Here is a 16,998-nt window from a genome sequence, read left to right on the forward strand (position 1 = left end):
CAATATACACTCCTGGAAATGGAAAAAAGAACACATTGACACCGGTGTGTCAGACCCACCATACTTGCTCCGGACACTGCGAGAGGGCTGTACAAGCAATGATCACACGCACGGCACAGCGGACACACCAGGAACCGCGGTGTTGGCCGTCGAATGGCGCTAGCTGCGCAGCATTTGTGCACCGCCGCCGTCAGTGTCAGCCAGTTTGCCGTGGCATACGGAGCTCCATCGCAGTCTTTAACACTGGTAGCATGCCGCGACAGCGTGGACGTGAACCGTATGTGCAGTTGACGGACTTTGAGCGAGGGCGTATAGTGGGCATGCGGGAGGCCGGGTGGACGTACCGCCGAATTGCTCAACACGTGGGGCGTGAGGTCTCCACAGTACATCGATGTTGTCGCCAGTGGTCGGCGGAAGGTGCACGTGCCCGTCGACCTGGGACCGGACCGCAGCGACGCACGGATGCACGCCAAGACCGTAGGATCCTACGCAGTGCCGTAGGGGACCGCACCGCCACTTCCCAGCAAATTAGGGACACCGTTGCTCCTGGGGTATCGGCGAGGACCATTCGCAACCGTCTCCATGAAGCTGGGCTACGGTCCCGCACACCGTTAGGCCGTCTTCCGCTCACGCCCCAACATCGTGCAGCCCGCCTCCAGTGATGTCGCGACAGGCGTGAATGGAGGGACGAATGGAGACGTGTCGTCTTCAGCGATGAGAGTCACTTCTGTCTTGGTGCCAATGATGGTCGTATGCGTGTTTGGCGCCGTGCAGGTGAGCGCCACAATCAGGACTGCATACGACCGAGGCACACAGGGCCAACACCCGGCATCATGGTGTGGCGAGCGATCTCCTACACTGGCCGTACACCACTGGTGATCGTCGAGGGGACACTGAATAGTGCACGGTACATCCAAACCGTCATCGAACCCATCGTTCTACCATTCCTAGACCGGCAAGGGAACTTGCTGTTCCAACAGGACAATGCACGTCCGCATGTATCCCGTGCCACCCAACGTGCTCTAGAAGGTGTAAGTCAACTACCCTGGCCAGCAAGATCTCCGGATCTGTCCCCCATTGAGCATGTTTGGGACTGGATGAAGCGTCGTCTCACGCGGTCTGCACGTCCAGCACGAACGCTGGTCCAACTGAGGCGCCAGGTGGAAATGGCATGGCAAGCCGTTCCACAGGACTACATCCAGCATCTCTACGATCGTCTCCATGGGAGAATAGCAGCCTGCATTGCTGCGAATGGTGGATATACACTGTACTAGTGCCGACATTGTGCATGCTCTGTTGCCTGTGTCTATGTGCCTGTGGTTCTGTCAGTGTGATCATGTGATGTATCTGACCCCAGGAATGTGTCAATAAAGTTTCCTCTTCCTGGGACAATGAATTCACGGTGTTCTTATTTCAATTTCCAGGAGTGTAATTACACCACGAAATTAGAGATTCAAAGAAAACCAACCTTTAATCCATGGCTTTGCCCACATACATGCATGGTACATAGCACAATTGCCTCCTACACCTCCCTCTCTCTCTGTCCAAATTGTCCTCACCCTCTCTCTGTCTCTTCCTTTCCCCTCTCTCTCTCTCTCTCTCTCTCTCTCTGTCTCTTCCTTTCCCCTCTCTCTGTACATCTCCTCCTCCCCCTCTCTCTGTTCATTTCCTCCTCCTTCACTCTCTATCCATTTGTTCCTCACCCGTTCTCTATCCACCTCATCCTCCTCTCCCCTCTTTATTATCCCTTGCCCATGCCCATTCACACGTATACCCCCTGGAGCACATTCCGATACTATCCACTCAATGTGCCAGTTGCGCAGGGCGACCTACACGTCAGGGGTTACCAACATTTTTTCACTCCAACCCCACCCCTATGAGAGATTGGTGGTACTTCTTTCCAGACAGTTAGCAGTGACTGTAGCACATTTGCTTGGGAACAACCCAGTGGTTGATGAGATACGAAACATACATACATATCATCTGTTCATTTTGTAAAGAGCCTAAGTTTATTCACATCCTATGCTACAAAGTCAGCTTTGGCTCAGTGTGTGTCGAGAGTCGTTAATTCGATATAAGTCTGAAGACCATATATGACTTTGGAATGATATTCACTTGTTTTCAGTCACTACCAACCTTAGCTACTAGTCTAATATTCTCATAGCCATATTATTTCCAGGTTTATTTTACCCATTTGTGACTTGCAATTCAGTTTTTTACTTTCAAAGTGAGTTAGTCTGATGCTGCTTCACGGGGTTGATACCTTAAACTCCTTCCACTCCCGTTTGTGGGAAGAAAGCCGTGATTCAGAGCCAAGCTCACAAAATGATGATGAATGATGTAAAATTCTGTGACATGGAAAAACAGCATAACAAATTGCTACACTTATTTGCTCAGTCTAGAAAGTGAGCTGCTGTCTGCATTGGAAAAAGTGTGTCCATCCTAAAGAGACTCCTGAAGTTTACTACTGGTTATTCTGGTGAATCTCCAGTAATTCCAGGAAAGAAGAAGAGGTTAGTTTCAGTAATTCTTTTACTTGACAGTCCTAGTCCTAGTCAATTATTTTAATATGGCATTCAATTACTCCTAAATCACAATTATGTATTACATATATTATATGATATACTTTTACCTCATATAGTGTAAAATGCTTGCAAAGTTTTTATGGAACATATTTATTTTCTTTACATTCCATGAATTTTGAGGAATGGTTTCAGGAATTAGTTTTGCTGAACCTTCCTCCTCAGTCAGTGATTGTCATAGATAATGCATCACATTGTAACAGACAGCTTGACAATACACCAATGAGAAGCAACACGAAAACGATAATGATGGAATGGCTGCGGAAGAACAATGAGAAATCGAGTTCTCTTCTCTCTGATTGAATTACACAAATCAGCAAATAAAATTTGTGCCATCAACGAAATACCTTTAAGTCTAAGTCATAAAGTCATTCGCTTACTGCTGTACAACTGCAATCTAAATACAGTTTAACTCGGCTTGGCAAATGTTATAAGAGATTTCAGAGAATACAGGGTAACTGGAGACACATCCAGCAAAACCCTATAAAAGCTTGCACATACATCTACATCTACATCTACATCTATACTCCGCGAGCCACCTTACGGTGTGTGGCGGAGGGTACTTATTGTACCACTATCTGATCCCCCCTTCCCTGTTCCATTCACGAATTGTGCGTGGGAAGAACGACTGCTTGTAAGTCTCCGTATTTGCTCTAATTTCTCGGATCTTTTCGTTGTGATCATTACGCGAGATATATGTGGGCGGTAGTAATATGTTGCCCATCTCTTCCCAGAATGTACTCTCTCGTAATTTCGATAATAAACCTCTCCGTATTGCGTAACGCCTTTCTTGAAGTGTCCGCCACTGGAGCTTGTTCAGCATCTCCGTAACGCTCTCGCGCTGACTAAATGTCCCCATGACGAATCGCGCTGCTTTTCGCTGGATCATGTCTATCTCTTCTATTAATCCAACCTGGTAAGGGTCCCATACTGATGAGCAATACTCAAGAATCGGACGAACAAGCGTTTTGTAAGCTACTTCTTTCGTCGATGAGTCACATTTTCTTAGAATTCTTCCTATGAATCTCAACCTGGCGCCTGCTTTTCCCACTATTTGTTTTATGTGATCATTCCACTTCAGATCGCTCCGGATAGTAACTCCTAAGTATTTTACGGTCGTTACCGCTTCCAATGATTTACCACCTATGGCATAATCGTACTGGAATGGATTTCTGCCCCTATGTATGCGCATTATATTACATTTATCTACGTTTAGGGAAAGCTGCCAGCTGTCGCACCATGCATTAATCCTCTGCAGGTCCTCCTGGAGTACGTACGAGTCTTCTGATGTTGCTACTTTCTTGTAGACAACCGTGTCATCTGCAAATAGCCTCACGGAGCTACCAATGTTGTCAACTAAGTCATTTATGTATATTGTAAACAATAAAGGTCCTATCACGCTTCCCTGCGGTACTCCCGAAATTACCTCTACATCTGCAGATTTTGAACCGTTAAGAATGACATGTTGTGTTCTTTCTTCTAGGAAATCCTGAATCCAATCACAAACCTGGTCCGATATTCCGTAAGCTCGTATTTTTTTCACTAAACGTAAGTGCGGAACCGTATCAAATGCCTTCCTGAAGTCCAGGAATATGGCATCAATCTGCTCGCCAGTGTCTACGGCACTGTGAATTTCTTGGGCAAATAGGGCGAGCTGAGTTTCACATGATCTCTGTTTGCGGAATCCATGTTGATTATGATGAAGGAGATTTGTATTATCTAAGAACGTCATAATACGAGAACACAAAACATGTTCCATTATTCTACAACAGATTGACGTAAGCGAAATAGGCCTATAATTATTCGCATCTGATTTATGACCCTTCTTGAAAATGGGAACGACCTGCGCTTTCTTCCAGTCGCTAGGTACTTTACGTTCTTCCAGCGATCTACGATAAATTGCTGATAGAAAGGGGGCAAGTTCTTTAGCATAATCACTGTAGAATCTTAAGGGTATCTTGTCTGGTCCGGATGCTTTTCCGCTACTAAGTGATAGCAGTTGTTTTTCAATTCCGATATCGTTTATTTCAATATTTTCCATTTTGGCGTCCGTGCGACGGCTGAAGTCAGGGACCGTGTTACGATTTTCCGCAGAAAACTTGAGAGCACAGTGCAATACAGTGTCAAAATTAGAAACTGAGTACTGGAGAAACAATGGTATAATGGAAGTTGCCATCAATGATATAATTATTAATGTGCACACAGCTCACTTGAGTGGCCATGAATCAGAACAGTCCAGGATGGACAAATGTGTTAGTGTCAGTCTGAATGAAACTGATAGCCTGGAGTGAATCCGTATGTAATGTTTAGGTAACTGAATGTATTATGTTCAACACCAGCAAAAATAAAAGAAGTCGTTGGTAATGTATTCAATGTTAGTAAATTTTACCTCCATCTGTCCAAGGTAGATTTGATGTAATTTCACGTGGCCACAGTGTCCATAATTGCTTTACAGTTATTAAAAGTGATGAAATCCATATAATACATATAACAATTTTGTGATCTCAAACTCCATGTTATGATGCATCTGTAAAACACTGTTGTTGGCTATGATAGGTTGGCTACGACAAAACAGGTTATGACTACCTGCTTAATAGCTTGTTTGTCTGTCTTTGGAATGAAATATATTACTAATTCTGCATATCAGGGATCCAACAGTTAGTAGCTCTGTGGAGGTATGTAGCATTAGACGTCCACACAGAGGTCATGTAACTCATGTAACTAATGGACCATTGATTTGCATACGTGGTGATGGCATCTGATAGTGAGTCAGATGGGTTCCATGGGATTTACACTATGTGATCAAAAGTATCTAGACACCCCAAAAAACATACATTTTTCATATTAGGTGCATTGTGCTGCCACCTACTACTGCCAGGCACTCCATATCAGCGACCTCAGTAATCATTAGATATCGTGAGAGAGCAGAATGGGGCGCTCCGTGGAACTTATAGACTTCGTACGTGGTCAGGTGATTGGTTGCCACTTAGATGATTGGGTGTCACTTGTTTCATATGACTGTAAGCAAGATTTCCACAATCCTAAACATCACTAGGTCCACTTTTCCTGATGTGATAGTGAAGTGGATACTTTTGATCACATAGTGTACATCAGGTTAAACTTGGTCACTGAAACATCAATGTGAGTTCACTGTAATGCTTCTCAAACCACTGCCTCGCTCTGAGACATGGACAGTTATACTGCTGAAAGATGACATGAAGAGATGCAGATGGTTCACAGCTGTCAGCATGTCTTTGATTACTACCACACATCCGGTGCAAATGCAGGAGACTGTCTCCCAAAGCATAATACTTCTCACACCATCCTGCATCCATGGCGCAATGCACGTTTCTAGCCACCATTCACCTCAATGACAGTGTTTTTGGAGACAGTCATCGAACTAGCGCAGCAAAAATGTGATTCACCCAATGAGCCGACATGTTTCCGTTTATCGACAGTAGAATCCTCATGGTCCCATGCCCACTGCTATCATAATTGATGATGTTGTTGGGTCAACGTGTGAACACAAAAGGGTGGCCTGGGGTGGAGCTCCATGTTCAACAATGCACAATGAACAGTGTGCTCTGAAACACTTGTGCATGCACACCAACACTGTGTTCTCTCAGCAGAGATGCCACAGATCACCATCTATCTTATTTTACAGAGCAGACAAGCTCTGAGCCCCACATTCTGTCAAGAGACATGGATGTCCAACCATTTAACACCTAGTGGTAGTTGCACTGTCCTTCTACCTCTTTCTGTAACGCTCAAGACAGTAGCATGTGAACATTTGACCAGCTTCACCATTTTAGAGATAATCATTCACAGGTTCTGTGCAGTAATGATCTGCCATTTTCCAAAGTCACTTATCTCAATGGACTTCCCCAAACTTCCTCAGACTTTTATTGTCAGCCACTAAGATGTTTTGAAAAGCATTAAAAATATTTTTTCTTGGTCTGTAAATAGGCTGGCACAGAGATTCCAAGCCTGTAGATTGTGCTGTTGTATATGACCATGAATGGCTTCTGTGCTATGTCCTTAATACGTTTCAAGTGTCTGTCATGTTTAGAATGGTGTTCTGTGTAGTTGTGAATGATTGTGTTCGAGCTAAGTGACTTTGCATGTGGGCAAATTGTTGGTGCTGATACATTGGATGCTTCCATAACCACACTGATCAGAACTGTATTGGAAATCACAATTAATGATTTTCTCAAATGCTTAAGTTCAGCAAAATTTTTTGTGTGTATGTGCTGATTTTGGAGACAAAAACATAAAAAGTAGGACTACTTCACACACTTCTATTCTGTAATATCATATGAAATAATTCTCTGGGGAAATTCCATAATTAGACATAAATTATTCATAATATCTGGTGTCCATCCTTCATTTACATATAGGTAATTGTTCAAAAGCTAGACCCTACTAACAACAGCATTATTACACAATTACTCTCTTATAAAATTTACTGTAAGAATCAGTCATAATTTGAAAATGATGAAAGCGATCATAAAATTAACTCTAGGAAAATAAAATAGCCTGCAGTATCAATTTCTTAGCCCCACTTGTGTGCACAAAAGTGGCAAAGTATGCACCCTAACAAGGGGTGCTTGTAGACAATGAAAACAGTTTTAAAACCAAACTGAAAATATTTCTCCTTAAAAACTCCTTCTCAATAGATAAATTTGTGAATAAATAATATTTGTGTGGGACAGGATTACAGTTCCATAGACCAGAGTGATTGGACGGCTGAGTTCACACAGAGACCCAATCTCATGGGGTATAGCACAGAACCCACGTCCAGGGTTATGGATGATGGTCTCAATGGTAGCAGTGGCCCTGAAGGAAATTTCAGTACACCAAAGCTGGAAGATGAGGAGACCCTCCTTTCTGGGTATGAAATGAGACTGGAACCACTGTCCTGTGGTGGAATGGGAACTCCAAAGGTTAAGGGAGATACTCCTGACACATAAATCTTCAGAAGTGATAGGCCCAGTAAGTGGATTTCAGAACAAATGAAAGTGTTTTCACACCTCAATGAGGCCTTGGATGGAAACACTAATTTTCAAGATAATGACTCTAGCACTCCCTTTGGCAATGATACTAATGATGGTGCAACACCTTATACTACATCACAACCAAAGAGAACACACAAAACTCCATATGAGACTAAGATCAGATCATTCACACTTAATATTCTGACACTAACTGGCGAAACAGAGAATGCCTAGAGTTGATGAAAATTATGAAAATCAACATGCTCGGATTCAGCAAAACCACAAGGAAGGGGCAAGGATCAAAAGAACTTAGAGATGGATATCGTCTATTCTGGTCGAGAGGAGTCCAAGCAAAAAACCTCTCCATATTGGGCTAAAATTAAATCCTTTACAGAACATCAATAATGTTCAGTGCTATGCACCACCTAGACTGGTTGTGAAGAAGAAGAAAATGATTATTTTAAAAAAGGTCTTGCCGAAAGAGTAAAAGCGGAAGGAACATTATCACAGTGATATGAATGCCCAAGTCGTGACTGCATTAGATGAATATGAGAGTATTCTGAGGTCACATGGATGGTGTCCACAAAACCAACCACAATAAGGAACTATACAGAACTGACTCAACTTGCAAGTCACTGAAGAGGCGACAAATTGAAAGACTTGCACCAGGCAGCTGAACAACCCCAGACACAGTCTCCCAGGCAATAATGCCATAAAACCATTTACGTACTGAATCACTAAAAAATAGGAAAGGTTAGTTGCTACAGAAGAAAGAGGGAAGTGGCTGAACAAGTGGAGTAATGAAATGAAATATGTTAATGGCAATAATAAAATGCTACATGGGATAAATAAAAATAGAAAAAGATATAAGGAACAGACCACCATGTGGCACAACATAACATGCTTGATTTCAATGGCTGCTGCACCACTCAGATCATCTGGATCCTTCCCTCCACCAATAGCTTTTCTGAACTGTGGAGAGCGGAGTTATCCTTACAACACATTCTTCGACCCTGAAATTATACCAGCCTTAACCTACAATAACCTACTGTCTCACAACCTCCATTCAACAGTTTCCAGCCCTCTGTCCTATCACCTCCTCCCAACTCACATCCTCTTACCCTAACTGTGTGCAGCTCTCTGCCAACACAGCTATCACTCTTTCCCTCTGTCTGCTCCTTTGCTTTTTTCCACCCACTGCCTCCCTTCCCTCACAACCTCCTGATGCTGCACCTGGCAGCCCTGTCCTGGTACCTTCTAGTCCCTGCATGCTCTACCAGATAGCACTCTTCTCTCCCCCCACCCATATGCAGTTATCCCTCCCACTTCCCTGCCCCTCTCCAGGTTGCTGCTTTCGTTCACTGCAATAGTTTGAGTCTGGCCTGAGCAGCTAGAGATAGTGGTCACATGTGCGTGAGATGTTCCCTGCTTGAGTGGATGTGTGTGTGTTTTCATTTCTTTCCTGAAGAAGGCTTTGGCCGATAGCTCAGTGTGTAACTGTCTTTTCACTGTGCCTGTCTATAACTCCACATCATCTTTACAGTGAGTGGCAATCAATCTTTTTCATATTTGTTGACTCATCTAATGGGACAGATATTACTTGAAATGATGTATAATATGCCTGGAGATACATCAAAACTGGAATATTTGCCAGTTTTAATGAAATAACTACTGGAGATATGATCAAAGACATAGGAGCTGCTGGGAAGCAGCCAATCTATGGACTCTTTTGTAAGACCTGGAAAAAAAGGAAGGTACCTGCTGATCAGAAAATAGGCAACACAATCACAGTTTTCAAGAGAAGTGAAAGAAAGAGATGATGTGGCTACAGAGGTATCACCTGAATATCTCCAGTGGGTAAACATTGTGAAAGAATAATAGAGCATAAGATAAAACCCTTCATTCTTGGAATATTGGAATAATAGTACAGATTCAGGATAGGGAGTTCAACAACTGATTAAATTTTTGCTCTCCACCAATTAATGGAAAAATACTATAAATACAACCAGGACCCATGTTATTCTTTCTGGATATAAAGGAAGCATTTGATACTATGAACAGGTATATAAGATGGGGGAAACAGTGAAGAAAATTCAAATACAAGAGGACATGGTTCACAGGACCAAGAATATGTATGAAGATAAACTAAAACTATAAACAAAACACTCACAAGAATGGCTGCAACTTTGGCATATGATTTGGGTTAAGGCAAGGTGAAGTTCTGCCTCCTCTTCTTTTCATTACTATAATGAATAAGATCCACAGAAGAGTATACCAAACCATTGGAGATGAATAAATGAAAACAAAGTTGCCTGGTGATGAAACCTGTCTATGAGGCAACTGTAAAAAAAGACCCAATAAAAACTAGGTGGAAGCTGCAAAGTATCTAGTCACATCTTCAGCCAGGAGAAAAGTGAGGTGATGATCATGAAAAGATAGGGCAACCATAGGGACATGTTGAAATGGAGTGGAAACAGCTACAGGTGACCCATCATATCAAAAATCTTGGTGGCATTGCCTCTGATACTCATTGAAAAGAGAATGAAATTACTCACAGAATTCAAACAAGTAGTAACTTCTATCAAACACTTAGAGAACACAAAAGCACCACAAAATGTAAGTGTCATCAACAAAACCAGTGGCATAGGTGTGTGAAGCATGGGCCACGAGAAAAAAGATATCAGCAGAATTCAGGCAGCTGAGATAAGGTTTGTTCACAGCCCCATTGCAAAAACACAGCGGGATAGAATCTGGAATGAGGACATCAAAAACAGGAAAAAGTTGTAACATTACAAGACAAAATAACATCACAGTGACTCTCAGTAAGATGGTAACAGGCTATCAAGACTAATCTATGGTCTGAAACTCATAAATGAAAGACCAAGACAAGGGTCACATCTCAGGTACAAAGATATGGTGAAGTCCAACACTGCAGAGAATGTACCTGTGACAACATCAAAGAAGGAGAGAAGTTCAAAGACTGTAATTAGTGAAGGGGCCTTCAGGGAAGGGAAAAATGTGATTTGTCTGCCAGTTCATATGTTTCCACCCCCACCCCCCCACTACCCACTGCTAATGTATCTTCACTCACTGCAGCAGACAACTTCATGGATATAAAGAAGCAAGAGTTGCCTGTATGCAACACCAATCCAAATATTCCTAAAATGTAAGTGTTAATTCAAAAATGGGTCATAAAGGATAAGCACTGACATCCAGTAGCAACTGCTGCCTCATATAAAAGCAGCTTTCCTGTGACCATGTGTATATACCACTGTTATTACCATCATTCAGCAGTGCTGGAAGTTATAATTTAAAATCCATGCTTCAACTAGAAAATTATCTCTGGAGTTGTTGCTTTTGACACTTTTTTGTATATCTCCTTTGTGTTTTACAGTTTTGTTATGGTTCATGTTGAATATTACACATGTTCTGTGTTACATTCATTCTGCATGACAGGTAGATTGCTTTACTTAATTTCATACCATAACCACTTTTTATTTATGATAAAATTACAATAATCAGTAGTTCTGCTGTGGATCTGTTACAGTTTGCTATAGCAGGTAGTACATAATGTTACATTTGCAAAATCCTCTACTTTGCAGAATGACCTCTAGTATACCTGGAAGCTCTCACTTAACCTTACAATATCACATAGATATTGTGTCCCAAGCTGCACATAATTGATGGAACAGTCACTCTGACTACTCTAAACATTAGTCTACACTCACCACAGAGTTGTACCCACTTTACTTTCTTAACATGATAAACAGAAGCCTAAAGTTAATTTTAGTTCTGATACAACTTGTGAGTAATGTTTTGTTGAGTGAGCCTATAAAGATACAAAGACCACAAAATAGAAACATATAACTCTCCTCACCAGTACATATAATTAACAATTTTCTCAGTTTTTTGGGCACTGATCATATTCTTTTAAATATTGGAGCAGACACAAGAAAAATACCTTCTTACCTTCCTTTTCCTGCTTCACTGTAGTTTCTCCTGTAGCACTTAGACTTGTTTCTGTCATACTCATATTGACATCCTCATTTTGTGTTTCATTTTTTATTATTTGATGAGTGCTTTCATTTCTAGGTGACTGTGAGTTGTCTTTATTGTTTTTCAAAACTGGAGTCTAAAAGTAAAACCATTATTCCAGTAAATTAGAAAATACATGAAAAGCGCCTGCGTGTGCGCGTGCGCGTGCGCGCGCGCACACACGCACGCACGCACACACACACACACACACACACACACACACACACACACACACAGATATATATATATATAAAAAAACAAAGATGAGGTGACTTACCGAACGAAAGCGCTGGCAGGTCGATAGACACACAAACAAACACAAACATACACACAAAATTCAAGCTTTCGCAACAAACTGTTGCCTCATCAGAAAGAGGGAAGGAGAGGGGAAGACGAAAGGAAGTGGGTTTTAAGGGAGAGGGTAAGGAGTCATTCCAATCCCGGGAGCGGAAAGACTTACCTTAGGGGGAAAAAAGGACAGGTATACACTCGCACACACACCCAGGTGAACCTTCAGGGATGTGGAACAAGACACAGTATATATACATATGACACAGGCATTGTAGAAACTAATTCTGCATGCTGTATTAACAATAAACTATCATTACATGGCCTAATTCTACCCATGCTGATGTCATATAGATTTAATTGGATATATTAGTAAGGAAGCTGCTACTGTGAAAAAAGTGACCATCTCCTCAGTTTTACTATACAGCTGTTGTTTATTTGTCATTAGAAGCTTAATATTTACTCAATTACAATGGTATTTTTCAAAGAAAATAGTTACCTACATCTGGAAATATTCAGTCCTATTGACAGCACATTACTACTTGTCAAGCTTAGAATGAACACTATCCAGGACACTGAAGTTGCCGAAGTGGCATCTAACTGAAAGACTTGCACCAGGCCATTGAGCCATATGACATAACTATGTTTATTATTATTTACTTGACATGTTACTAGTTCTTGAATCTAGATATTCACATAAATTATTCAGAGGGTAGCTTATGGGGTATGTTTTTAGTTTTCTTTTCAGTTGGTAGGGGTTTCAGATTTCTTGGTTTATGTTAGGTGGGATCTTGCTGAATACTTACATATGAAGGTACTTAACTCCACTCTGAAACTTTAGGCAAGGAGGTGAAGTCTATATGAAATAAATTTTTGTCTTGTATTATGAATGCATATAACAGTTTAGTTGAAACCAGTTTCTATTATCTGCAACAAAAACCATTAAGGGGACCACACCATGGTTCAGGTAAAAAAAAAATCAATTTTCAGTTTTCATCATATTTCGATAGATTAAAGTTTTATTTAAGTACTCTGAAAAGGATTTCACTGAAAAAAATTATTTAAAGAGCATTTTCCTAACACGTGTGTTTATGTGCCACGTCCACTTTCCTGTCACCCACTTTTCTGCATGTATTTTAGATCTTTATATCCCCCTAAATTGCACGTTTGCGATTTTTTCTTACTCCTGAGTGTGTTGACTATCCTTGGAATGCAATAGTCGGTATTCTTTTGTTTCTGGTGTTTCTAAAAAACATGTTTTCAAACACGCGGTTAGTTTTGTTCAAGTGTGATTGCGAGTAATTGTTATACTTACGTTTTTAGTGTTTGTTTACGCGTGTTTTGTTGTGTTTATTGAAGATGATGAAACGTAAAGGCATTTTCAAGAAATGACAATTTAGAGGAAACAAGTTTAGAAAGCTTTCTGTACAAGAGGTGGTGCAAATAAAATAGGAATCAGGCAACTGGAGAATCTTATTCTCACCAGCATTCTCTCCTTGCTGCTGTTATTACAGCAATTAAAGCTATTTTCAGAGACTTGGCTCATCCTGACCTAAGGAAATGTCTGCATGGGCAGACACAGAACCCAAATGAATGTTTCAACAGCATAATTTGGAACAGCCTTCCTAAAACTGTATTTGTAGGCATGCATACAATGAAACTAGGAGTTCATGATGCTGTTATTACATTCAATTGTGGTAATATTGGAAATTGTTGGGTACTGAAAAAGCTGGGAATTAATCCTGGTGAAAATATGATCACTGGGCTGCAACACTGCCATAAAATAAGGATAGCCGATGCAGACAGGTCTGCATCTAATATGGCCAAGAAATCAAGACAAACATCCAGGAAGGTGAAAAAGGAGCTGGAAGACCTGCTAGAGGCCAAAGAAAGGCCATCATATGCAGCAGGACAGTTTTAATTAACTATAAATAACAAATTTCAAAAGTTTTTTCTTTAGAGTCAATTTTCCGCAAACTCAAATTTTCAGTACATATGCCCCATTATATCAGAAACTATCACAGATAAATGAATGAAATTTTGAGAGACTCTGCATAACATAAAAATCCACCTCTGGTAGTACATTCATTAATATTCCCCTATTAGGAAGTTTTAAAAAAATATTTTCTGCAGAAAAAACTTAATATTTTTTGTTAATAAATTTAAAAAAGTATTTCTTAAAAACTATTAAATGGATAAAGTAGATTTTAGCACAGTTGACTCTATTAGAATTATGTAACATACAGTAAAAATATTAAGGTCCTGCATCAAATAGTTTTTTTCAGAAATTGGTCAAATACTTGCCTAAATTAACATGGGTTAGGTAGACAGGGTGTGGTCCCCTTAAGGACTAACCATATTGGAAGTGATTGAAAGAATTAAAAGATCCTTAAAAGGGCTTCTGCAAAATGTATGGTTTGTCTAGAACTTTAAACAACATTCTTACTGCTCAGTTCTGCTGAATAAACACTCTGTTTACTGTAGGTGCACTGCCCCAAAAGATAATTCCATAAGTCAACAAGGAGCGAAAATATGCTAATTAAGTCAACACAATGAGAGATATTTCTAAGGGCATAACATGTTGAACTGAGCTTTTTGGTTCATTTATCCATTTGTTGACTCCATTTTAACTTGTTATCCAGCTGAACCATCAGAAATTTTACACACTGTGCTTCATTCAGTGTGTGGCCATTAATGTGCGGCAGTACTTGTATTTTTCTCAGAATTTTGAATCTTGTATGATTTTACATTGTCAAATGCTTTTTCGAAGTGACAAATACTATGAGCCCTTCTTGATTTCTTTTAAAGTCTTGCTTCCACCATCAATAGCAAGATCAGAACTGACTCTCCAATGCCCCAGCCTTTTCAAAATACAAACTGATAATCTAATAGTCTCAGACTTAACTTTATCTCGAGCAATGTGTGGCTGCTATTTTCCTGAAAAACTAATGCTGTGTTTCTAGGTACATAAATTCTTTACATCAACTTGAACAGTCATTTGGTTGTCACTTCCCCCTATGAAGTAGAAATTCTGAATTAATGTTATCCCTACCTTGCACCACATCTGACTGCTTGCTTTCCAAAGCTCTCTTGGATCCCATATGTCTTCCATATTGACTCGCATTCTTCTGTCATGCTATCAGACAATTCCTTTTCCTCGTAAAGACATTCGGTATACTTTTTGCAACATCTGCTCTCTGTCCTTCGCATTTAACACAGAATTCCTGTTATTCTCTTAGCACTGATGTCTTTTCTTTCAATTTCACCAAAGGTTGTTTGGACGTTTCTGCATGCTGAAGCATTCCTTCCAACAACCTCTTCCTTAATTGATTTCTTAGAATTTTTCCTTTGGCTCTTTTACCTTGACTTCCCCACATTTTCTATTTATTTCATTCCTATGTGACATATGTCTTCTCCTGATCATTTCCTAACTTCCTTCATCTGTTGATCAATAGAAGTTATTTCTTCTATTACCCAAGGTTTCTTCACAGTTACCTTCCTTGTGCCAATATTTGTCTATCCGGCTTCCGAAATTGCCCTTTTGAAATGTTTCCATTCCTCTTCAACTGAGCTGACTATTCAGGAATTCATTACTGTAGTATCTACATCCCCAGAGAACTTCAAATATATCTCAGCATTCCTCACTACTACAGTATCCCATTTCTTTCCTCACTATTCTCCCAGGCAATTCTCTTAAACTTCAATGCAGTCTTCATAGTTATTAAATTTTAGTCTGGTCCTGGGTACACCTTACAATCCACTCACTGATTTTGGAATCTCTGTTTGACAGTAATTTAATCCAGCTCGAATCTTCCCCTGTCACAAGGCCTTTTCCAAATATGCTTGAACCCCTTTAAATTTTGAGCATTGTATTCACTATTACTAATTGAAATTTACTGCAAAACTCGATTAGTCTTTCTCTTCTCACATTCCAACTACCGAGTCCATATCCTCCCCTAACTCTGTCTTCTATTCCTTCCCCTTCTATAGTATTTCAGCCCCCTATGATTACTAGATTTTCGTCTCTCTTTACATACTGAATTATACATTGAATGTGCTTCATATTCTGCTTGTGATGTCGGCACGTATATCTAAACTGTATTTGTTGGTGCTGGTTTCCTGTTGATTCTGGTGAGAGTAATATTGTCACTGAACAGTTCACAGTAATCTACTCTTTGCCCTACCTTCCTACCAAAGCTTCTTTACCACTTTTGGATTTATTTCAATCTCTGACTCACAGAATGTCACCCTTTCCTTAGTTACTCAATCTTTTTATCATCATCACCTCCCCCTTGTCAGTTCCCTCCCAAAGATCTGAATAGGGGGCTATTGCAGACATCACCATGACATATTATCCAGAGTTATCTCCCCCCCCCCCCCCCTCCCCCCGCAGGGAAGGAATAATACCTCCAAAAGCTAGGATAGTTTCTTGTACTTTTATGTGTATTATTGGCATTACTAAGAATTTCACCTCCTGAAGGTAAGCTCTGGCCAACTATCCTCATTCAAAATTTTATAGTTTTCTCAAATGAATGTTAGTTTTGATAAACTAATTAACTCAGATTATAATAGAAGGGCTGCCATGTGAATTAAAGACTAATCAGATTCAAAAGACGTCTATAATGCTATGTGATGCAATCAGCAAAATCCGATCACCACACGTATTTGCAGGAATAATTACTGATTTTTTGTGTCACAGACATTTATCAGTTTAAACTGTCTCTCATTTTTCTCTAAAAATAATGACTACTTTTACTGTTAAATATTTTGTAGACATAGGTGACTGAGTGAATGCAAGATTTTTGTTAACATATGTATCCTCCAAAAATTCACAGAACGGCTTTTTCACATGACTGTTGACTAAAATGAAACAAACTGCAAAATTTATGCTGCCTGGTTAGAAAATAACAAAACAATAAAAATACTACATTTGAGATATAAAAGGTCAATACTTACATCACCTGAAGCTCCACCCTGCGAAAGAAGACGTTCCTGGTAGTGTCCCTTGACATGACTAAGCACTAGTTCACGGCTTGCATCACTGTAAGAAATAAATATTTTAGATCAAATCCTTCAATACACTATGATGACGGCACTTA

The 16,998-nt window shown here is 40.3% G+C and overlaps 1 protein-coding gene across 1 annotated transcript in view; it reads right to left on the reverse strand.

The window, feature by feature from the left end:
* LOC124594399 overlaps nt 1-16,998 on the reverse strand; it is a 61,174-nt gene that overhangs the window by 23,744 nt on the left and 20,432 nt on the right. The window contains exons 5-6 of the mRNA XM_047132768.1: nt 16,856-16,940; nt 11,546-11,708 (exon numbers count right to left, since the gene is read on the reverse strand). Coding sequence (XP_046988724.1) covers nt 11,546-11,708; nt 16,856-16,940 — 248 coding nt within the window. The remainder of the gene's footprint in view (nt 1-11,545; nt 11,709-16,855; nt 16,941-16,998) is intronic.

Source organism: Schistocerca americana, chromosome 2 (genome assembly GCF_021461395.2).
Source record: "Schistocerca americana isolate TAMUIC-IGC-003095 chromosome 2, iqSchAmer2.1, whole genome shotgun sequence".
Lineage (NCBI taxonomy): Eukaryota > Metazoa > Arthropoda > Insecta > Orthoptera > Acrididae > Schistocerca > Schistocerca americana.